General features: G+C 46.3%; 2 protein-coding genes across 3 annotated transcripts in view; one reads left to right on the top strand and one right to left on the bottom strand.

Moving 5' to 3' along the window:
- The window catches only part of fancm (FA complementation group M), a 62,886-nt gene extending 43,303 nt beyond the window's left edge, over positions 1–19,583 (bottom strand). For both annotated transcript variants that reach the window (XM_069193198.1, XM_015350263.2), the window contains exons 1-4: positions 18,499–19,583; positions 17,956–18,128; positions 17,774–17,851; positions 16,931–17,089 (exon numbers count right to left, since the gene is read on the bottom strand). In XM_069193198.1, coding sequence (XP_069049299.1) covers positions 16,931–17,089; positions 17,774–17,851; positions 17,956–18,128; positions 18,499–19,159 — 1,071 coding nt within the window. In that variant the 5' untranslated portion in view covers positions 19,160–19,583. The remainder of the gene's footprint in view (positions 1–16,930; positions 17,090–17,773; positions 17,852–17,955; positions 18,129–18,498) is intronic.
- Positions 244–12,958, top strand: soul3 (heme-binding protein soul3). The gene is made up of 5 exons (XM_015350265.2): positions 244–895; positions 7,633–7,727; positions 9,541–9,682; positions 10,250–10,433; positions 11,185–12,958. The coding sequence occupies exons 1-5, from the start codon at positions 631–633 to the stop codon at positions 11,354–11,356; spliced, it is 858 nt and encodes a 285-aa protein (XP_015205751.1). The 5' UTR covers positions 244–630; the 3' UTR covers positions 11,357–12,958.
- Positions 19,584–22,952: the final 3,369 nt, after the last annotated feature.

Genomic DNA, 22,952 nt, shown 5'->3' with positions numbered 1-22,952 from the left:
TAGTGTCTGTTTTTTTCTTCCCCATTTAGAGGCAGCAACAAAATCGGCAATAAAAAAAATCATGCAACAAAAAACGCGTACAACTTTTTTTTTTACAAAATGAGACTAATCCCAGTTATACTGAAAAAACCATGAGCAAACACCCCCTGCTCTCTCCCCGTCTGGTTGAATACGCTGCGTTTTTACGGGGGGGTGGGGGCTGCCCCACGTGACCGCCCACAGCGCCTTATAAACATGAAGCTGGCGAGCCGGCAAGCAGGAATTCACTCCTGACAGTTGGGTTGGAGAGGAGGGCGGAGGGTAGCGGTCGGCACGGGGCTGGTACTTTTCCTCCTTTTCTACTGAGCAACTGTAGCCGTGCACAAAATAAAGCGAGCGACAAAGCGCGATGCAACAACGAGTGCTCTAAGGTAAAGCGATAAGCCAACCAAAGAGCCTCAACTTCCCTTCACGCTCGGTTCAGCGGGCTGGCCAACCGCCTTCCTGGTCGAAGGGGGCGAAAAAGTGCGAGAGAAGTTGCCGTCACCTTCGGTCCTGCCATCTGAACGCAGCCTGGCAGCCCGCTGGTCTCTACCTTGCGAGCCCCGCGTCTAAACCGCACAGAAATTGGTTTCTAGCGAAAACAGCAGCATGGATAGCGGGGGCTGCCGTTTGAACGGCGGGGGTGTCGGTGGCGGCGAAGTCGGAGGAGGAGGCGGGTCGGCAGCGGGATCCCGGCTCGGGATGATCACCCTGGAGGATCTGGAGACCTTTTCCGAAGAGCAGCCCGCGGACTCGGCGTACAACAGCAACGGCAGCCTGGAGGAGGAAGGCGAGTCCATGGAGGAGGAGCAGGACAGGCTCCTGCAGTACTGGCAGGACGTTGGCAGAGGACATCAAGTGGACGTGCCCAGGGGTAAGCGCGGTGTCCCCCGGGGAAACTCCCTGACACCCGGTCATGTGCGCCCGAGAGCGAGAAATACCTGTTCCTCACAACCCGAGCGGTGTCGGTTAAAAGCGGACAGCGGATTCGTGCGTTTCCTGGTATACAGAACCACAGTCCCGCTTGTTTGTCAACAAACTTTTTCAGCCATGTCCGATATTTCTAAAATGCAGTCGATTTGTTGGCTTTTTGTGTGATAAAAGTAACAGCAGTATTATCACTTGACTAAAAAGCGCGTAGTTTTACGTACTAAGACCCACTGTACATCTGCTCCAGTAGATTAATATCCTGCTTCTGTAGTGTGGGGTGTATAATTGTTTTAGACGGGGGGAAAAACAATCAGTGCAGGACTGGTTAGAAACGAAACAGTTGACCAAACCTATTTCTGTACGAATATTCCTGTCGTACTAAAGTGAACATCCTTCGTGTAGCTTCTGGTCAAGGCGCTGCCGATAACCTGAGCCCTTGTGACAACGCTGAGAATTTGGATTGCTGTGGGACGACAATAAAACTGGTTAGGAGAACTGTGATATGTATGCGACGGGACATCTTTACTTCACTTTAACAAACACCTTGCTATAGGCTTTGAAGCTCGGTATCGTTCACGAGAACTAAAATTAAGAGAAAAGGGATTTGGTTTAGGAAAAAGCAAGGCAAAACCATAATTGCCCGTGGTTTAGATCCCGGTCGTGTTGCGCGGCGTTAGACTGTGGAGGAGCGCCGCGCAGGACTGTGGCGGTCACGCACACGGAGGGCCATCCGTGCCCCAGCAGATGGCCCACACGTTCGCTGGCTCGGTCTGCTTTGTGCAGGGCCTTCTGAAAAGCCGGATCGCGCTCTCTCCGAGTCACGGCGTTTATTGTTCGGCTAGTTTTGTACAGTGAGGGAACTGTCCCACGTCCGACAGGGAGAACCGATCTCAGCCCGAACGCCTCACCTACAGGTTGTGTAGAAATGTGCATCCTTCCATCATGACACTGGTCCTGTTCAGTGCAATATCTTGCAATGCGGTTAAGTCGTGCGATAGGAGACTTTACGCTTTCATCCTCCAAAGACATATTTTGATGTCAACTGGACAGAACAAATTCATGTGTCATTTAAATGCCAATTGACCCGTGCACTGAAGCAATTTTATCAGTATGTGTCGAACACATTTTTAAAAAGCGCTCTTAAAAGCTTTGTGTTCTGAAGGAAGTCAGAAATCATGTATTGTACTGGATTTATGAGCTGAATGCTAGCAATCAAACACACCCTTATAAGAAAATGTACCAGCAAATAAGCAAGAGACTAAACATCATCACGTATATTTGACCAAAGGAATAGTACAGGAAAGGAGTTAAATCTCATCCCTTGAACATATAAGCCCTGTTATCCCCATTAAGGTGCAAAATAATTACTAGGCAGAATAATACTCTGTGAAACGTGCACCCATCAGGACATCCTGCGATGTCATTCAGTGCAGAACACGGGGACAGTTAGTGTGCTAGTTTCCAGTTGTTCTGCAGTTAGTATTTCAGCCACACAAGGATGAGTATGGTCAGCACTGAGCTGACAGTGCATATATAAAGTTTACTCACAAACTACCTCCAGCCATTCTGCAGCTCTGTAGAGAACCGGGGAAAAGCCAAGACCCTTCATAACCATCATAACAATATGTCCACAAGTCTTGAGTGGTTTCATGAATTTAGGTCAGAAATTTCAACTTTAAAAAATAATAAATGGAAATGGTGCTACCGTTGTTCCTTAAGTACTGTTCATGATTCCCAAGTGCTTTCTAGGATTCCTTATGGGGAAGAAGAACCACCCATAAGCACACCGATAATTAATAAATCTCAATGCCAATAAAGGGCCATGAGCAGAAAGTAATAAATTGATCAAAACATAGAATCTCCATACCCCCAAAACTGCAGTGCTCCCGAAGATCAGTAAGGAACTGATTGTGCCGAAATTAAGGAGTTTAATCCACTGTCGCAAAGACAGCCCAATGCATTTTAGTGTGTTGAAGAAGTACAGGACTGGATGCCAAAAGACATGGCTTTCTACGAGAAGGTGCCCTGTAAAGAGGCTTAAATTAAACCAAGGGAGTCAGGAGAGGACACCATCACTTAATATAATCCCTATAAACACAGCGGCCCCTCTTTCCTCTCCTGCTTGTGTCCGACTGGCCGCACGGATCCTCACGGTAAAAACCAGGAGCGTGCCGAACTTCATCGTGTGAGACCGCAAGGTTCTCTGCTTAGTCACTGTGACCTGTGCTTGCAACTGTTTGTCAGAGAATAAGTACTGAGGAAAAAAAGGCAGATACCATCCAGTCCCCGAAAAGGGCAACAGAACTGCCTTCCAAACAATTCCTAAAACTTTATTCCTTCTCTTCTGAAAGTTATCTATCATCTTGACGAATTCTACAGCACCCACTGGGTCTCTTGACGATTTGAAACAAGCTGGCTAAGAAACGCAAACTGCTTGTTTGTGTCTGTGGAGGAATCCGAAACTCCATTTGAACAAAAAGCCATCTGATCAGTACTTCGTTTCTGACAATCGCCTAACCGTTTTGAGTTGCCATCACTAGGTGGGGACGGAAGAGGAAAAGGTAGAGGTAACCACGGCGACAAGCTCGCAGAGAGTGCTGTTCTCATCGGAATATTTACAGGATCTAATGGAAACGGCTCACCTCCTTCCCACTATGTCGATCCGCTAATGTAGTTTGGAAAGAAATGCCAAAGGAAGGCCCCGCAAGAGGGAGAGACCAGCGAGGAGTGGACGTGTCCGTGTCCTAGCAATCCCGAGCCTTCATGGAGCATAATCCCATGTCCCATGTACAGCATGACCCAGGAGGCACTTCATCTACAGATGAGGTTTCGGGTGTAGACATTTAAAGTGCAGCCCTCTATTTTTAACATTCAAGAGCAAATAAATGGAAATCCTCGAGCCGTCATGAAATACAATGATTTCTTTGTGGTTTAAGGAGAAGTGGGGGGGGAGAAAAGTCCCACAAGCCAGACTGGCTGAAACTGACTATTGTCTGCAGAAACATCATTTTCTAATCGCGTTACTTTGGACAATTTAGTGTGAAACAACAACATCAGCAGCACAGGAGGAAAGACCCTTTAATTTCAAGAAACATTTGTTGCCTTATATATTAAACTATATGAGTCCTGGCAATTGTATACATCGATAACATACCATTCTGCGGTGATACAGAAGGAACTCTTGATTTAATATTCCCTGCAGCACCAGTATTGCTGTACAGATTAATGAAGAGCCCTGCAAGCAGAGACGCGCATAGCACGCTAGGACAGTAGCTGTTACATGTCCTTCTGCTATAATATACGCTACATGTAGTGATGCCTTTGCATATGCCACATTGCCTTTGGTGGGAATGCCATGGATTAAATATACAAGAAATTTGAGCCTTTCATATTGATCTATTATCTAAAACTCAGAGGTGGAATCGGGGGGGGGAAGATAACCATCATATTTTTACAATGAGAGGAAAAAATAGGGGTTAGAGGCACAGGCTAGACGTGTCCTTCACGTAATATTCCCCCGGAGATCGGTCTCACTCATGGATAAGAACTATTTCCCTTGAAAATGATCCGGTACATCGGTGACAGCCCCATGATCAGAAGGGGAAGGTCTGCGCTGGCGGACGCGCAGGCCAGGGCAGCAAGATGAGGTGAGCTATTGGGTTTCCCTCAAGCAGAAGTACAAGATAACTCTGTCCCGGTCGTACCAGCCTCCCCGTTCCAATCAAGAGCTACCTTCCGCTCCTGGACATTATGATGAGTCGTTTTGCCAAGGAACAGAGGTTAGACGAGCTGTGGTTTGGCCAAAAAGAGGTGACTTCAGCTCTCTGTGCCAGTATGTGGCAGTCTGCAGCTTGCAAACCGCGAGCCGGGTTATAAATAACACTCCTGCCGCCAGCAGTAGTAAAGCAGCCCATGTGACCCACTTCCTCAGCACACGGAATGCTGGCGGGAGGCGCTGTAGGCTGCCCCGCTGGAGAAGGTCCTCCAGATTCCCACCAGCTGTTCCCGGAGTCCAGCGGTTCGCAGCGTCACCGTACAGGAGTAATCACTACAGCCGGTCGTAAACATTCCTGCTGCTCCTTTTTACAGTGATATTCCAAAGCACTTGTTGCTTTCTTTATTGTTTTTAAAAAAAGGAAATGTTAATGAAGGGATTAGTTTTGTCTACCATCCCCTCTACAGGAGAGGGTCTTTTCCACCCAAATGCGCACAAAATGGGGTGGTGGGGGGGAATTCAAACTAAAAATTAGGAAGGATTCAAAGTGAGAGTCCCTCCCTACCCACTGAACAGGGTGAGTAAACTAAGGGGAAACTGGAAAGATACCCACCAAGCTTAGGGCTCACTGGCTCAACAGCTCTTGTAGAAGACGGCAGTTATGGAGCATCTTGCCAAGCCGGTGAGGCACAGGTCTGAAGTAGGTTTAAGTTTCTTGTACCTCTGCTGGTTTTGAGTTCACCAGTGCAGCCGGGCTCAAGACCGTGGTCGTTTGAATGTTTGGGAACTGAGTGGCAGGCAGGCTCTACCAACGTGGTTAAAGCAGGGATCTCCTTTTTCCATATTTTAACTGTACTGTCTCTACGATAACATCCACCATGTCCAGAGTCAGGAGTAAACAGCAGCCCTCCCAGGAGCTGCCACGGGGAAGGGCAAGTAGGGTTTGGAAGAGAAGAGTCTTGACAGTGCCCAAATCTGTGGAAACTATTCTAGAGCCCTTCACACTAACTACTGCATCACTATCTATTTCTTTAACTCATATAATGTTCATGTGTAAGGAAGGAGAAGACTTGGGCCCTCTTGTCTAACCCTTAAAAATGTAATGGCTTGAAATGTTCTGCGTGCCTCAGAAATTCAACTGTCCAAAACCAACCTGAGAGGACAGGTGGACATCCACCCAACTCCACGAAGCACACAGAAGGTATCGTTCGCATTCTTTGAGGCCGGTCAGAGAGCAGGCGTTCCTGCTCCGAGCGCCGGTGACAGGGGGGTGCAGGAGGTGCTGCTGCACACGAACCTGTCGCTCCAGGAGCCGCAGAGCCTGCCAGCGGGTGGGCTCCCCTGGCTGCCACGCCTCCAGGCGCAGCCGCGCCACTGATGAGCTCGGCTTTGTGGCTTAGAGGATTAGTAAATCGTCTCCAGGGGCCAAAAAGGTTGCACGATTAAATGCTTTCCTGAAATAACCGAAATTCAGCCTTCTCAACCCCCTCCCAGTAAGATGCAAGAGAGTCATGAGTTTGTCGACAAGTCTTGAGCCCTACACTCTCCAAAGCACGGCGAGTACTTGGCTGTAAGTGCCTTTACCTGCTGGTTCTTTTCCTAGATGCAGCACATCAAACTCCCCTTTTACAACAAAGAAGAATTTCTCATGTGGTGTAGTAAATACGATCACAAAAAAGTTGAGCCTTTCTGTCCATCTAGCCCAATTATTCATCACCCCCAATGGATGTAGCAACTCCTTGATTTCATTACAGGCCAGGTTTAAATTGTTTTGATGCAATTTACTTAATCCATCATTAAAACAAGTGTGTTCCAGGTCTTTATTACTGCATTTGTCTCAGCCAAAACACACAATAAAAAAATATTAAGCATCTGGTCACTGCCCATCACGGTGACAAGGTGCTTAAATATTATACTGTTCGTATGTCTGATGCTTCCCCACTCATAAAAACTCACGTGTACCAAATACGTAGGAGTCATTCTGCCCTTCAGTCTAACAGATTCAACTCTTTAATGCATAATACACACTTCTCTGCAAACTATCACTTGAACATAAAACAAAATTGTTCACTTGTGAAGTAGAGGAAATGGTTTAATATACTGTAGTTGATGGTTAATCAAACCACTGCAATACGGACACACAGAGAAAGCAGAGACTTCTAATAGAACAAGCTTAATCTGCCAAAAAATCCCCTCTTCTGACTGCACTTTAGTGGATCACTTTTAACAGCCATGAACTGTTATATAGGCCTGTTAGAAATGGGTTCTTCATTACACACAAAATTAAAATATCATGTTGTATGCTGGAAAGGCAGGGTCCCACAAGCAGGGGCAACAGAAAGTCCATCAGCTGACTCGGACACGGACACGGACACACGGACACACACCCGAAAAGTCAGCTGTCCAGTGAACCAGAAAATCCCAACACGTGTACTTCCTCTTTAAAATATCTAGCCTTCCTAAACGGTTCCCAAATAAATTGTCAAGGGCGTGTCGGTTCAAGTTTTAAAAAAAGCCTAGAATGATCCGTCAGTACCGAGACCAAGATATAAAATCCCACAGTCCCCGTTTCATTAGGAAAATAAATGCTTTTTTAAGGAAGCCAGTTAGAATCTTATTTTCTCATTGCTTTTTATTTCTCTCCATTAAGAATATAAATAGGACAAAAGCCTGATTTATGCACTTTAGCGGATCACTTTGAGAAAGCATGTTGTGCGATACAGGCCACATAAGCAATAGATTTTCTTCATTACACGCGGCATAAATACATCAAAAGCTTTGGAAAAACCTGAAGTCTAAACTTATACTCCAGAAATCTGGGATTCTGTCCTCTGTAGTGACAGTGATCTGTAAGAATGCCGTCTCTCTCTCTCGAGACGGAGAGATCTGGACTGTATTGCAGTGAGATTTCTACACCAGTGCTTCCTGAGCACCCATCCCTCAACACAACTCCTGCTTCTCCTCAGATATGGCCGTTCCTATCCAGCAGCTGACCAGCAACAACCAGGGCACACAGGACCGCGAGAGTGTGCCCTTCACTCTCATCACTCGCAAGGAAAAGGTGAGTCTGTGACTTACAGACTGGAGACGCAAAAAACATACAAGTGCCGGAGATCATCAGACTCAGTAACCATGGTCTTCTTAGGCCGGGTATTACTTTGTTATAAGCCAGATGTGTTTGAGAGGTTATACTTCTATAAATGCATAATAAACAGGGTCCAAACATTTATAGACTGCATATAGAAAAAAGTCCAACTTCAACCAGGTCCATAAATCTGTAAAACCCAAAAATGTCTTAATTTTTGAAGGAAAAAAAGCCAGTGATGAAAACAAAACTGTCTGCATGCACGTGAGTATAAAAGAGTACTACTAGTCATCATATTTTATTAAACCACAGCTGAATTCCTTTTGCCCTTCTCTTGTTCATGTGCTGTGGTCAGAGAGTGAGAATATTGACTGCACACAGTTTAGTGGCGTGCAGTTACTTGCCAGCAGTCTGTCTCTAATGATGGAAATACAACGATCCCAAACTACAGGACAGCTGTGCCAGGCAAGCGTGAAAATGAGCAAACCTGCCAACAGCCAGGAAACTCCTAAACCGATTCAAGTGCCCAGCAGATACAGCATCAGAAAAAACATTTTCAATCCAGCGTTTTAAAGAGAACATATGGCACGAAGCTTCTCAAAGGGGAACTGGACTTTAGGTCACCGACTTGAAAAGTCAGCCTATAGCTGAAGGTCTGCAGTCTCAATGCACATTAGCAGCTGACTAAGGGATAAATGAGATGCGGCCTGTCACGGGGACTGCTGGGAGGTTGGCTGATTGTTAAAGCAGTCATTTTGTGTTTGATCATTTTTTTTGCTTAAGAAGAAACATGTGGAACACATCTGGGTTGACTGGATAAGAGCATTTTAAGCCAATATTAGGCTAATGTTGGAGGCATGTGGCATGACCCTTCAGCACAGAGTGGCTGATCCTCTCCAACGAACAAACTTGAAACCTCACATGTATTCATGGAAGGAGCAGACCTTTTATTTTAACCACAGCAAAGGCTATTAGCTCCCTAGTCTCCTTAAACTAGTATAAATACCAGGGTGTAAGAGGCTTACCTCACTGGAAGGGATCTCATTAAAGGTGGGGTGGCTCAGGAGCAGGTGGAAACCTGAGAAAGAGACCATCTCCCCTGCTCCTCGGGGAGCTGACCTGTAGAAACTGCTCCTCTTGGAAGGGTTTTCTCTTGACCTTGATTGCCATGACCTCACCTCCTAACTCCCACGAGACTAATGGGTCTCTTTGTGGACAGACATTCTCCCGTTTTATACTGTAATAAGCTGAAGTCCTTCACATTTCCTCAGAGACTGAGTCAGACAGAAGACAGTTCTTGGACATAAGTGACCTATTGACCTAATTAATAAGCATCCCTTCTAGTGAGGAGACAATAATTGAAATGGATTCAAAAACTGTTCATTTAACTCGTGTTTAAAAGCATTGGCAAATCCACTCCACTCTCCATTATAATACAGTAATTCCAATAGAAATATCCCATACTGTGCACTGAGGCATGGAATCACTAGAGATCATGTTTAAAAAGTGCAGATCAGGAGCTTCAGGTAGGTCCCAGACTACAGCATCGGACAAAAAAAACAACCCAGCCCTGTTCACTGAAACAAGCTCCCATTTCATACCGCCATTCTAAGTCAAGGGTGCAAAGTCAAGTATTTCTCCTTAAAAGTACAAGTCTTCTCCAGGGGCCTCACGGATTTAAAACAAGCTCTCTTAGAAACGGCTGGGTGTGCCGGGAAAGGCTCGGGAGGTGTGGGAGGTGTGGGAGGTGCCCCCGGGGAGCCGCTGACCTGTGTGAACCTTTCCGCAGTGCGGGGACGTGCTGTACGAGAAGAGGCACTACGAGAAGGCCCACTGGGCGTGCGTCACCGTCCTGGAGGAGCAGTACGAGCAGAGCATCTGCCTCGGGTTCATGAAGCTCATGAGATACATCTGCCAGCAGAACGCCACAGGTGACCCCTCGGGCCTGCTGCCGAGTGCACTGTGACCGACGCGCCTGGCCTCAGAAGAGGGCACGGCTGCTTACAGGCTCCTGTCCACCCGTCAGTATACTCTATTCCTCAATACCTTTCTATACCCGTCAGGTCTTCCCCCCACCAAACATTTGCATTCTGGAGGACCTTCCATTACTGAGGCCATTAATACCTCCCCTTCTGAAAAGGCCAAACTGACATGCGAGACTCGAGTCATTTTTTAAGAATTTGGGGACCCTGACAAGTAAGAAAGGTGCTGAATATCACAGTGCTAGATACATATGAACCTATTAAGGCAGTAAGAAGGTACAGAGGCGACGTCGCACAAAAACGTCCAAGTCCTCTGCTTTCGGCTACAGTTGTGTTTATAGGATACCCGAAGCCCTTCCCATTGACTTGAAACTGTACAAGACGTCTCTAGCACCCAGAGCACTTGCACGTCTGATTTCCACTGTAACCATGAGAAGGGTAGAGACGGGCTCTGAAGAACGCAAGACGCTTTTAAGCGGAGCAGCTCTCCACAGACGCATCTCCTGTCCCGTTCAGGTGGTTTCCTGGGACTGACCATCCCGATAGTGACGGTGGTGCGCACGGAGAACTCCCGCTCGGTGCTGTCCCGCGAGGTCACCGTTGCCTACTACCTGCCCTCCCAGCACCAAGCCCGCCCTCCTCAGCCTTACGACCCCGACATTGTGATCGAGGAGTGGCCGGCCGCCATCATCTACACCAGGTGAGCGTCGCGAGCAGTGAAGACTCGCTGGCGGCAGAGGAACTTGCCGGCTATGCTTCGTTTCGTTAAACCGTTGAAACGTCAGGGCACGCAACTATAGAGAAAGCCCATTGCACCACTGAGATGCAGAGCAAAAGGGCACGTATAAGATGCAGTAGCTAAAGCTCGTCTGGTGTAAAGTAGTTGTTGCCCTTCTCAGAATGTTACTGAAAACTACAAATAAATACCCACTAGTCTCGCTACTGGTACACTGATTTCAAACTACGAAAATAATAATTCGTTACACTTATATAGCGCTTTTCAGGACACTCCATTCAAAGCGCTTTACAGGTAATAGGGAATCCCACTTACACCACCAATGTGCAGCCCCACCTGGATGACGCAACGGCAGCCAGAATACTCTTTTTCGAGAAACGTCATGGAATTTTTAATGACAGGATCTTGGTTTTACGTCTCATCCAAAGGACTCCGCCTTTTTTTACAGTATAGTGTCCCTGTCACTGTACTGGGGCATTAGGACCAGCCCAGACTGCAGGGTGAGCGCCCCCTACTGGCCCCCCCTAGCACCCCTTCAAGCAGAAACCTTCCTTTTACCCAGGAGGACTGCTCAGCTTCAGTGTGTCGTCATTTCCGAGTTGCAGGGTGATATGGCTGCTGGCGGCGAAAATCTACAGAATCTCCAGGCATTCAATTTTGATTTACTTTTACTAACAAACAGCCCATGTCTTGTCTTTCCCTCCCTCTCTCTCAGGACCTTCGGCGGGGCCACCAACGAGCACTCCATTCTGTACGAGATCAGCTTGCTGGCAGAGGTGCTGGAGTGCCCAGAAATCCGCCTGCAGGACACCTTCATCGTGGCCGGCTACACCAACCCCGCCGCCGCCAACCGGCACAATGAGATCTGGTTTCTCCAGCGGCCCTGACCAGCAGCGCCCCCCCCTGCTCCCCCAGTGTCCCCGACTTTCCACTGTCGCTCTCTCTGCGTCCCGCTTCTACACAGAGAGCCCCGAGAGCGGAGGGGGCTCTCTGGTTCAAGCTCCCGTTCTTATTTAGGCGGTAAAGGTACCGAACCCATGCACAAGTCATAACCAGTAGCTTTTCCATCATAATTTGCAAAAAAAAGGCCCATTTTTTTTGCAAACTGTGCTGAGGAAGCAAGGATTGTGGATTTCACTGAGGTTACTCAACATCTAAGAATTACGCATTAGCACACTCAGTCTACCGCTATCGATATACCGCTATATCTTTTTGGTATTTGAAACTGTAGCATTTTATTAGCACTAAATCAACAAGATTTGTTCAAGTGGGTCTTTAAAAAGATGGAAAGGACACGAGTTCTTGACTCTTGGTGCAAGACTGTCACTTATAGAATCATTCAACTAATCTGCTTCTGACATAAGGAAGCTAGCAGTTCTTTACTGTCCGCCTTTAAAAACCGCCTCCTGTAACTCAGTGTACTAGAACACGCAGGCGAACGTGACATGCGAAAATCGTGCAGCTTGGCAGAACTCATGATCAAGCCAACAGACTGAATGTATCGATCTTCAGGAAAGTGAAAATGTTCCAAATCACTGAAAGCTTTTGCAGTATGACAATCAAGTATGATTTGCATCCCGTACTGTCCTGTGTTCTTCATGTGATGAAAATGCATTCCTCATTATTGAAGCCGTATTACTCTCCAGTTAACTCTATACCTCTCTGGGCTCCTTGCTGTCCTGGACATTGCTTTGTGTCAGTGTAAGTGAGCGTGTACTACTACTAACCACTACTACTAGATGAAGAGTGAGAAATGTTATTAAAGAAATATGCACATATATATTACTGTTCTTTAAGTTTAGAGTATTGAGAGTCATATACACATTATATAACAAAAATGGTATCATTAATTTTTTATAACATCTTCTTTCTTAGCACTGCTGTCGATATATTCAGTAGATGGCAGGATTGCAAGAGAAAAGGTTATATTTTTTATTCATAAGAGGAAAAAGAATTTCAACATTGGTTGTAAGTTTTAAGTTAATAAAAGAATTGGGGAAAATGTTGTGATACATGTTTTAAGACAGAGGTCAAATTATTTTTATAATGAAATTAGTTTTTGAAAAAAAGATGGTGATATAGATCTAAATGTACATTTAAAAGAGAAAAGGTGTCCCTGGGTGATGATTAAGATGCTCCATTATTAACTATGAAGTAGGCACTGCAACTGCAATAAAAATATAACAATCCTAGCGAAACTCCTTGTGGCTGCCCATGCTGGGATCCAGCAGTTGATTCTGTAGCCTAATTAGTCCCAGGAGAGACAGGAAAATGTCAGTGACCAGTACAGGTGTGCTAAACATCTGAGGGAGACCGGATATTTGAGAAACTCCAGTTGATCTTTTATTTCATGTTCCACACTTTTGTAAGCCTTTTGTAATTGTGCTTTATGAGCTGTTTTGTTGAAGTGAAAAGAGCTACTGTGGATTCTTTGGTATATTTTTCTTTCTAAAAAATAAAATGTAATCTATGATCCTTTTCAAAAACTATCTTTTGTCTTGCCAGTCTTCTTTGTTGGGAGGATCCTATAGCATTAAAAGGTAAAAATTCAAAAGATGCACAGGAATTTTGAACAAGCATTTAGACAGCAAGTGACTGCTATATTATCAATATTATTATCATTAATAAAATTATATTATAATTATATCATAAAACTGATAATATAGCTATGTCTAGTGGGTATAACCTCATTCAACATTTCGTTGGTGGCATGCTTTAGTAAGACAACAGGAACTGACTTTCTGAGAGTTATTAAATAACAACAGAGTATTAAAGAGCGCAATTCACCAGAAATTCCTTCACAAAGAGGGGTTAAATTTAAACAGCACATGTGGGGGCTTTGGAGTAAGAATGCAGACTGCCAAAATCAGTGCCACTGTCCACAGGTAAATACTGACAATGACAGGACAAGACAGGGGTATTATTGCAGGCGACACAGTAACCCTGTGCCAGTACAGATGTCCGTGCAAAATTCACTAATCATGGCAATGATCATACACATTTGCTTCATAACTAATTGACTGAGGAGTCACTGATTTAATATATCCCAAGGCAGAGTAAGAGATCATGATTTAAGAAGTTAGCCACTACTCTGAGATTAACATCACCAACTCTTAGCTCCAGTGCCATGGAATCTTTAACAACAAAGACGTCAGGGCCTGGGTTTGAAGTCTCATGGAGAACTAAGTTTATAAATAGTTTTATAAAGGCACATGATCAGGAGGTCGAATCGAAATGAAGTCAAAAACAGCAAAAGAAAACAGTGCAGAGGAGCCCACAGAGTATGTCAAGTCTTTTGAACGAAGAAAAACAAAGTAGTCCCCACAGATGACAATGTCACTCAGCTATAATGTTTCATCTCCATTAGCAACTAAGAAAACCTTCATATCACCGTGAAGAAAATCAGCATTTCAAAATGTCTACAAAACGTAATTCTAGTGAGTCAAGAAACAAAATCTGATTTAATGGCCCAGGTACAACAGATACAGACGACTAAAATTAGGATGATTTTGAAAACCGATGGGTTCTGTATAAACACACCCAGACTTACCCTGCACCCTAATTTCAATCTCTTTATAGCTGTACCTCAGAGGAGCTGTGGGGGATAGCCACAGTTCCAGGCACTAGCATGATTGTGGACTGAGAACTATTTTTATTCCAGCATGTGAAAAGTCTGTATTTTGAGACAGCGTTGTGCGTGCCACAGGCATACAGCATGACTGTCTGTGCCTCACGGCAAGCCAGGAAACAGGATGGGATAATCAGTGTCTGGACTGGGGGAAGGACTGGGCTACATGCTCATGCTCTGCCTTTAAGCTGAGCCTGTCTGCTCCCTTCTTCAAGAAAGCAGAACTATAACACCATCATCTCTCTTCCACTGCACGCTATCTGCACTAGATGCTGAATAATCCGACGGCATTCTGTTCGGTCGGCCACAGATTTTGCAACAATACATGTATATGCTCTTTCTAAATTGAAAAGGACTTGCAATACCCAACATATCTAAAGAAAGAAACTAGATTATAAAATCAGACAAATATGCATGACGTTCCCAGGGTCTGCATTTTTCAAATGTCAGAATACAATGCTGATGTTTGTGTGCAGAAGGTTTCATGATATGGTTAACTTGCCAGAAGACATAATTCTCCATTTTAAAAATGGCAACGGCAATCTGAGTTATTCACAACTGAGGGGTGTCTGAAGAAGCCGGGGTAGAATCTCTGGACCTACAGGAGGACGGATCCATGCGTGTGTGTCACACCCACGAGCAGGCACAGTTTCGGGCCGTTTATCTAGCAATCAACAGGGCACTTTCCTCCAAAGTGCATGTGACGAGTTTATGGCCACAGCACCGAGCTCCATGAAATGACAAATTTCTGTATGAAAAGAGCTACTGTATGGTTCCTATTTTTTCACAACTTTCTGCATTACAACTTTCTCTCTCTCATCCTAGCGTTAATCCCGCATCAGCGGGGTCCGCTTGTCGGCGAAAACGGCGTCTCCATTTGGTGGTTTGAACCAAATCTTTGAGCTGATGTTGCCATTAAATGCGACCGAGAAATACTCCAACCGGCGCGTCGCCCGGGGGGGGGAACTTTCTGCATTACAACTATTATGTCGTTTTCCAACAGATTTGTGCTTGGCTGCTCAGAAGATGATGTGTGATCCTGCGACCTGCTCCTGGCTTTTTTTACACTGCCATGGTACTTAAGCGTAGACAATACCACAGCAGGAGGCACTTGTGTCATCCAGCTGGCGACGTTACACTTTTATAGTGCCCCACATGCCATGTATTAAATAATCAAAGTTACAGCAGCAGAAATGTCGCGATGGTCTGCCACTGCTCTCTTAATGAATCCCCTTACTATAGCCCTTATCCCATGCTGGCTCTGTCAGACTCATAGACTTTAATGGGTCCAAACTCATTTTTTCCCCCAATTTCACCAGCCGCTCGTAATGCCAGCTCCAGCAGATGAACCAAGACAACGCGGGCAGGAGCACAAAGGAGACTGCGCCCCACTGAACATCCTTGCAAAATCAGTTCTGAAACAACATGCGCCCGATTAGGCTACACACAGAGCCGTCGGACAACTAATGAGGACAAGTTCCCGGAACAAGGCCAAACTGCTTGTTCACCCTGGAAGTAACAAGACCAGCGTGACCGAAACTTGACCGACAAATGCAGAGACTCCAAAATGCTTAGATTTTACATGACCCACTTTTTATAACAAGATCCTATGAAATCTCCAAAAAAAACAAGCACAAATGCCAATTTAATTTCAACTGAAAATCCCCTCTCTGTTAAGAGGAATATGCAAGGAGGATTACATCGCCCTGTAATTTCCCATCAGTCCCAGAAGGCGGCAGCCATAAATCAGAACAGTGAAAGTAAATCACTGAGTTAGTGCATCCCCCTTCCACTATTCAAAACGCTCACCTGCTCACCCTGTCCGCATTTCACAGCATGCTCGTCTTCCTCCCAACACCTAGGAATTCAATCACACCGATTTTCTCTTCCTTTCAGAAAGAAAATAAAGCCCAATACATTCAAAATGCCCTGGAGCATTTTTTCCCTCGGCCCATAGATTAAAAAAAAAACGTTTCATTCTTTGGCAACGATGTTGAGAGAAACGGGTGAAGGGCCTGTCCTGCCCGCATGCAATCAGAATGTTTTTCATCCACAGTGACACACCATTAAGTTATGAAAAATTCTCTCTTTTCAGCACGCCCGATAATAAAAACAATTAAACACTAATCACAGCAGGACCAACTGCTGAAAGACGTATCCATTGACTCACCTCTCTGCCAAGAGAGCAGTATATATTAACCTGCACTGAGATAAAGAGCTTGTATGCAGCAGTGTGAAGTACTGGTTAGGGTTATGGACAAATATTGTGCAGGACGTTGTTGTTGTGCCCTTGGGCGAGGGACAAGCTCCAGTAAAAGTGGCTACTGTCCAGGGAAACGCATTTAAAACTGAGAACAGACAGCAGTTCTATACAGAGAGGGTTGTGGGAGTGTGGAACAGGCGACCCCGTCACATTGCTGAAGCTGACGCCAAGGCTTCAACAACCAGAAACAGCTGGTTGAGGCCCTTGGGTCAATGGGTAGTTTTGCCAACTTCCAAACAGGCTAAATGGCCCCCTCTCGTTTGTAACCTGCCTTATGATCAGTGACAGCATCCTCCCGAGCGTGACCCTTGTCCCCAAGTCCCCCCCCGTACAGCAGCAGGGGTCTCAATAAAACACATGGGAAAGGGAGGGTGCTTTAAACACAGCACACAGGTTGCTTTGCCTCATAAAAGTCCATCTGATAGAAAATGTTTTTCAAAACTTTCTGCAGCAAGCAGCCAAAAGCGGTTTGAAAATTAAAAAAACAAAACAAAACAGGCCGACCTCTGGCAGCGCAAACATCCAGACCAATCCTCCGAGCCGGAAAACCGCAGTGAGTCGTTCACCTACCAGGAGGTACCTGGCCTGGTACCGGGCAAGCTCCTCTCCCAGCGGCACCACCACCTTCTCCAGGCTGCGCTGGTGGGAATAGGGCTGGATGTCGGGGCTCTCCTCCGAGCGCAGCTCGATGTGCGAGATCAGGAGGTTAGAGATCACCTGCTGCACCGCCTGAGCAAAGCGACAAAGGCAAAGGCGTGCAGTTACGTTCACAGCCCTGTAACAAGACTCGCGGCAAACCTCTCCTTAGATGCGACACTGCAGCGCTGTCTTGAGGCTGTCTGCCTACGCTGCCGCCTTATCGATCCCCCAGACCCGTTTCGATATTTTGGACACACATTTGAATCGCCTGCCAACCCGCACGGATAACATTTTTCGGACCCACTTTGCATTCACACCCAGCGATTCTATAGTGGACCTGTATAAAGACGAGACCGTTTTTTTGGGGGGGTGGGAATGCCATCAGAATACGAGCCAGTTTCCTTTCACAGTCTAAAAACATGCTGGTAGGTTAACTGGCTTCTGGGAAAACTGGCCCTGTTGCGAGTGTGTGTGTCTGTGCCCTGTGATAGACTGGCATCCCGTCCAGAGTGTACCCTGCCTCGTGCCAACTGCGTACCAGGATAAGCTATGGCTCTCCTGCGACCCTGAATTGATTGAAACGGTTAGAAAACAGATGGAAGGTACAGCACCAGTATCTTTATTAACCGTTAGAGGATTAACTGTATGTAGCAGTATACCAGAAGAGCTTTCCTTTTATATTTCAACGATTACAAATGCACAAAAAAACAGCACCACAGTTAATTGGCCCTTGCATTTTAGAAGAACAAAGTTCTGCTCGCTGGCGTCACTCACCCTGGCGTCGCTGCCCGGAGTGGCACTCAGAGCCAGGACCCGGAACTGCTGCGTGTGGTTCCACAGCTCCCGTACCACCTGCACGGAAGACAAACACGCTGTCCAACGCCTCAGGCCGAATCCCGCGCTCTCACACGACGAGCCCGGGAGCCGGTGCGGGCAGCAGCCCCGCGGGGTGGTACCTGGCAGTAGGCGTGGTTGCCCAGGGCCTTGTGCGCCTCGTCGATCACCACACACTTCACCTGGGAGGCGGGGCACGCCTCTCGGGACAGGTCGTTCACCATCACCTGGGGCGTCAGGAAGAAGACCCGCCGGGACCTCCAGATCTCCTTGCGGGTCTGCGCCTGAGTGCTTCCTGCGGACAGGCAGGGGTGATCGGTGTTTAAACACACGAGTCAGTCTCCGCGGGGGTAGCTTTCTCCCTAAAACACCGCTCTCCAAAACTGACAACAGTCCATTCTGGTAGCTCACCCTTGGAAGAAATATCACAGGTCAAACTTTCTACGACAGTTCAACCATTTAATTTAGCATCCAATACAGAAAAACAATATATATGAGAAGAAGAATTATATAACACAGTCAAAAACTGGGATTTGCGCACAACTCGGGGCTCTGTTTCGACCGCGTAATTGAGAATGCGCAAGGATCGACTGAAAAACAGCACTAGGAGCCCAGGGGACCGACGAGCTGCACCGGTAAAGAGAAACAGTGCACTGCCATTGTACCTGTGAGCTCCGCCATGTGGTCCTGAGGGATGCCCATCACCTTGTAGCACGCCTCGATCTGCTGGGCCACCAAAGGCTTTGTCGGGGCCATGAATACAATTTTGCTGGACGGGTACCAGCGGTAGAAGTTGTACATCACCACCGCGGCAATGAACGTCTTGCCGAGCCCAGTCGGTAAGCACACCAGCGTGTTCTGGGAGAGCGCCGTTTCCGAGATCTTCAGCTGGTACTCCCTGACGGGGTAGTTGGTGGGGTAAATCCATATGTCCGCTGACGTGCGGTCAAACCCGGGAAGGTCTTCAGACCCGGCCGTGATCCCGGGCTCGGCCCCGCCGTCGTCTCGCTCCGAGGCGCTCTGCAAGCTCTCCAGGCTTTTTTCGGCCTCATAAACAGCCACCAGCATCAGATCGTCATCGTCTTCGTCCCCGTTCCAGCAGCCAGCAGCAGGAGCTGCCTGGCCGATCTGCCCCCACAGAGACCCGCGGGGCGCCGGGGGGTTCTGGCTGGTCTTCGGCTTGAGTTTCCCTGCCGCATTACTCGTGCCGGCCTTGCGACGCCCACTCGGCCGCTTCCCCCTGGCTGTCAAATCCGGATGGTCCGGGTTTTGCTGAACTGTCGAACCCCAAGTCTGAAACAAGGTCCTCTGCTTCCCGCTACTCATTTTTACATCGATTATAACCCAGTTATACCGCCGCGGGATTAAGACATTTTTATTTTCTATCCTACAGCCTATAGATACGTCAGAAAGCACCGTCCCTTCATATTCGTACGAACATATAGGAAACAAAACAGGTTTTCAGTGTCAAGATGTTATTTTCCGTCCGTAGCGCACTGTTGATAGGTACCATGGTCTCCACACTGCATTCGCCTGCAAACCCACTAATATCTCGTAATACCAGGGTCAACGCCAAGAGAGCACCGAGACTGTTTTTATATGAAAAATAAGATTTCTTGTCGCGAGAGGACAACTAACAGAAAAACATTCTTAGCTGTTATTTTCCGTTTACGCTAGAAAACCCCTCCGGTGCAGCCAACCAGTCTTGCACGTTATTGAAAGTGGCGCTGTGTGGCTGTGACTGCTGTGGGTTAAAGGTCACACAGAGCTTCTCGATTCCGGTTGGTGGAATTCCTCCCGTTTTCGTCCAATGAGAGCGTGTCGTCTCTCGCGCAGTGGGTTGTGGGATAACTGGAGTTCCGGAAAGTTTCTCCTCATGTCTACATCGTATTAGTTTCTGTTTTAGTGTTACCACGTTATGTACGACCTTAACAAAGCTTGCAAACAAGAGGGGGGACACTTGCCCCGTCTTGCTCGTCTGTCACCTATATGTACTACGGTTCTCATCCAGTCGTTTCTCGAAGGAAGCCAGTGATTGTGTACTCTGGTTTCACAAAGGTTCGCTATTGATTCTGAAGAAATCCGGTTGAAGTTGTCAATGCCTTTGAAGTTGTAATTCTAACTACGTGTACCGGGTGCCCTTCCACTCTTCTCTGTTCAAGACTAAAAAGGCTAAAGATCTCTTGTTCCTTAAGAGCAGGAGGTTCCACTGTGTCAGGGGAGCAGTTTGCTCTTCTCTAAATTGTTCCAGAGCAGCAGTATTTATTTATGGCACATGAAATACAATATTCCAAATCGGGCATTACTAGTGCGTCGTTTTCACATTTTCACATTTTAAGTCTGAGAAGATGAAAACGATGTGTCGATATAAACACCTACGTCTTTTAATAGGAAAAATCTCCACGTTCACTCTTCACCTTTTTCTATTTCTGATTTTGCTGAATGCAATACCCTGTCAAACTGTTTTTTTCAGTCTTTAAATCTTAATCTTTATTAATTGCATTTGCAGCTTCCACAGTGTCGAGTAATCCTCCTATTTTTATCAAATAATTTGTAAAAGTAACTAGTTTATTAAGTATATCAGAACCTAGGTTATTGATAGAAACGAGAAAGAGCTAATGCAACATTCACCCTGTATTCACATTGGTCATCCCGAATGTCTTAATACAATCGCTTCAATGTGCTGGCCAGACGGTGAGGTTTATTGTCAGTTTCTCTCTTGAAAGTTCTCACCGGATATTAAAAGCGCCCTGAGACAGCAGCCTGGAATAGTTTTTAGGACTCAGAACTGTGATGCTCTGGGTATCAGATCTTGGGTGCGACAACTGCTGCAGCATTGAACAAGGTAATACGGCAATCCAGCCCGTTGTTACCAGGGGGTTGATCTCAGGATCTCACCCAGCTGTTTCTTGAAAGAAGCCCGGGCATCAGCTTCAACAACAGGGCGGGGGTAGCTTGTTCCACACTCCTACATCCCTTTGCATAAGAACTACAAGAACAAGAACAACCTGCTACACTGAGATTGCTTCAGTCAAATACCCAGTGCGTCCAACTGTTCTCAGTAACTCCTTTATTGGATAAAAACGCCAACGGAATTAATTAACAATAACATGGGGCGACTAAAAGCGTATGAGAGACTCGAGTCAGGAATTGATTTATTCTCACACGCAAACCCATCTGTATCCGTCAGCGCTCAAGACTGTCCGGGTCAAGTGCAGCGTTCGAAAAGCAACGCAATAATCGGCTACGATCCAGGCTGAATCCCAATTAAAATTGACCAGGCTGCTATCGTTAGTCCCCAGCTCCGTACTAAAAAAGTTCTCAATTGCAAAGAACCCGACGTAGCAGCTGCTGCCCTCTAGAGGATAAATTATGAGACTACGTTACTACAAAACTTGCTACAGGCTAGGCAACTTATTTCAGTACTAAGCGGAACACTGGATCGCGTGAGAAAAGTTTAAAAGCAGTAACAACTTATTACCGAAATTATATCGTTAATACGTAACGACGGCAAAAATCAATTTATTGTAATATTCAACTAAAACTATTCTAACAATACAATGGACCTACTGTACTTGTTAGGATATTATCATAAAGAAAGGCGTCATCAGTGTTGCGGCTCCTAATAAACGTTGAGTCTGTAGTGTACGACAGACAGTTCTGAGATATATGTATCGAGATAAATATTCTGGGGAGGGACGTGAATCGAACTTTTGGCAAATGCAGATAACGAAATGGGACGCGCCTCTGCGTGTTCGGTCACATCTCGGTATCGCTTGAGTTTTTGTTCCGCTATTTACTGAGATGGAGCTGCACGCTGGGGTTTCTTAGAGGGCAGGGGTACATAAAATGTGTTATTTTACTGCGTTGAATGTAAAGACATATAAAATAAGATCCCTTGGATCACAGTCGAGGAGGCAGTAGATTAATCTGGGAGTCATGAAAACTGTAGAAAACCCGGCTACTCCGGACGGCCACGATCTCCAGGCACGAATTGGAAAACCTCCCGAGATGAAGAGCAACAGATGAAGCATATGAACGTGCCTGAAGTTTAACTTCAAGCCCAAGCCTATCACAGAAATTAATTACTAATGTGTGCTCTTAACTATGTCTAAGTGTCAGGAAACAAGTAAAGGTTTATTCCTTTGTCAAACACCTGAAGTAGACCCCACAGCCGAAACGCTGTCTCTTTAATTGTTCCAGCATGGAATAAACTTCCAGTTGTTCCTTTGCAGCCTGGGCGTGCTGGCGCAGCTCTCTACTTGAATGTCTGAGTGTCTCTGTATCATTAACCAGTGGAAATTAAAACAGCTGTGATGATATTCAATTCAAACAGCATCCAAGGGCACGTGTTTCCTCATGTCGCGGCGCATTGAAATCTATGGAGTGTCGCATAGTTACGTGCCTCCAATGAGTATCTCTGTACTAGTACTACTCAGTAAGTAAATATAAGTGTTTTCTCATACAGTACATACATTTATTTTTTAACTAACATTAAATGACCACGAGCATTCAGCTGGTATATACTATGCATCCAATATATGTATCATTTTTTTGTATACTATGTATAGCTATATATAAGCCACAATTATATATATTGTAACGCAATTTAAATGTAGGCCGATATTAATATATATTGTAACGCAACGGGGTTCAGGTGGGGCGCCCCCTTCCGCATTAGGTCGGCCCCCCACCGTTGGGGGCTCGAACCCGGGACTCCCGCGTCACTCAACAGGGACCCAGCCCGGTGAGCCAAAGAGAGGGAGTCCCGGGTTCGAGCCCCCGGCGGTGGGGGGCCGACCTAATGCGGCAAGGGCGCCCCACCTGAACCCCATCGCGTTACAACATATATTAATGTCGGCCTACATTTAAATTACTGGTACGAATAACTCAATTAACTCAATATTCCGAATCGGGGCGCCCTTCTGTTTCTGCTTAGCAGAAGATCAGATTCATAATTGGAACTGTGCTTCGAACGAGATCAGCTCTGTCTCGCGGGTCTTTGCGCTGCAAACCGAACGCGTGGCAGGGATCGAGCCCGAGACAGGACCGTTACGAGCTCTGGGCTAAACCTGCGAGCTGCCCCTGACCCTCTCGAGCGATCTGGCCCAGCCCCCGT

The sequence above is a fragment of the Lepisosteus oculatus genome, chromosome 8 (assembly GCF_040954835.1).
Source record: "Lepisosteus oculatus isolate fLepOcu1 chromosome 8, fLepOcu1.hap2, whole genome shotgun sequence".
NCBI lineage: Eukaryota > Metazoa > Chordata > Actinopteri > Semionotiformes > Lepisosteidae > Lepisosteus > Lepisosteus oculatus.
The sequence above is the reverse complement of the archived record's forward strand: the minus strand, read 5'-3'. Positions and strand labels throughout refer to the sequence as shown.

Excerpts from the sequence above, each read along its gene's own strand:
- soul3 (XM_015350265.2), top strand. The coding sequence starts at position 631 with ATGGATAGCGGGGGCTGCCGTTTGAACGGCGGGGGTGTCGGTGGCGGC. Across the intron at positions 7,728-9,540 it reads TCATCACTCGCAAGGAAAAG|TGCGGGGACGTGCTGTACGA; the intron begins GTGAGTCTGTGA and ends ACCTTTCCGCAG. Across the intron at positions 9,683-10,249 it reads CTGCCAGCAGAACGCCACAG|GTGGTTTCCTGGGACTGACC; the intron begins GTGACCCCTCGG and ends TGTCCCGTTCAG.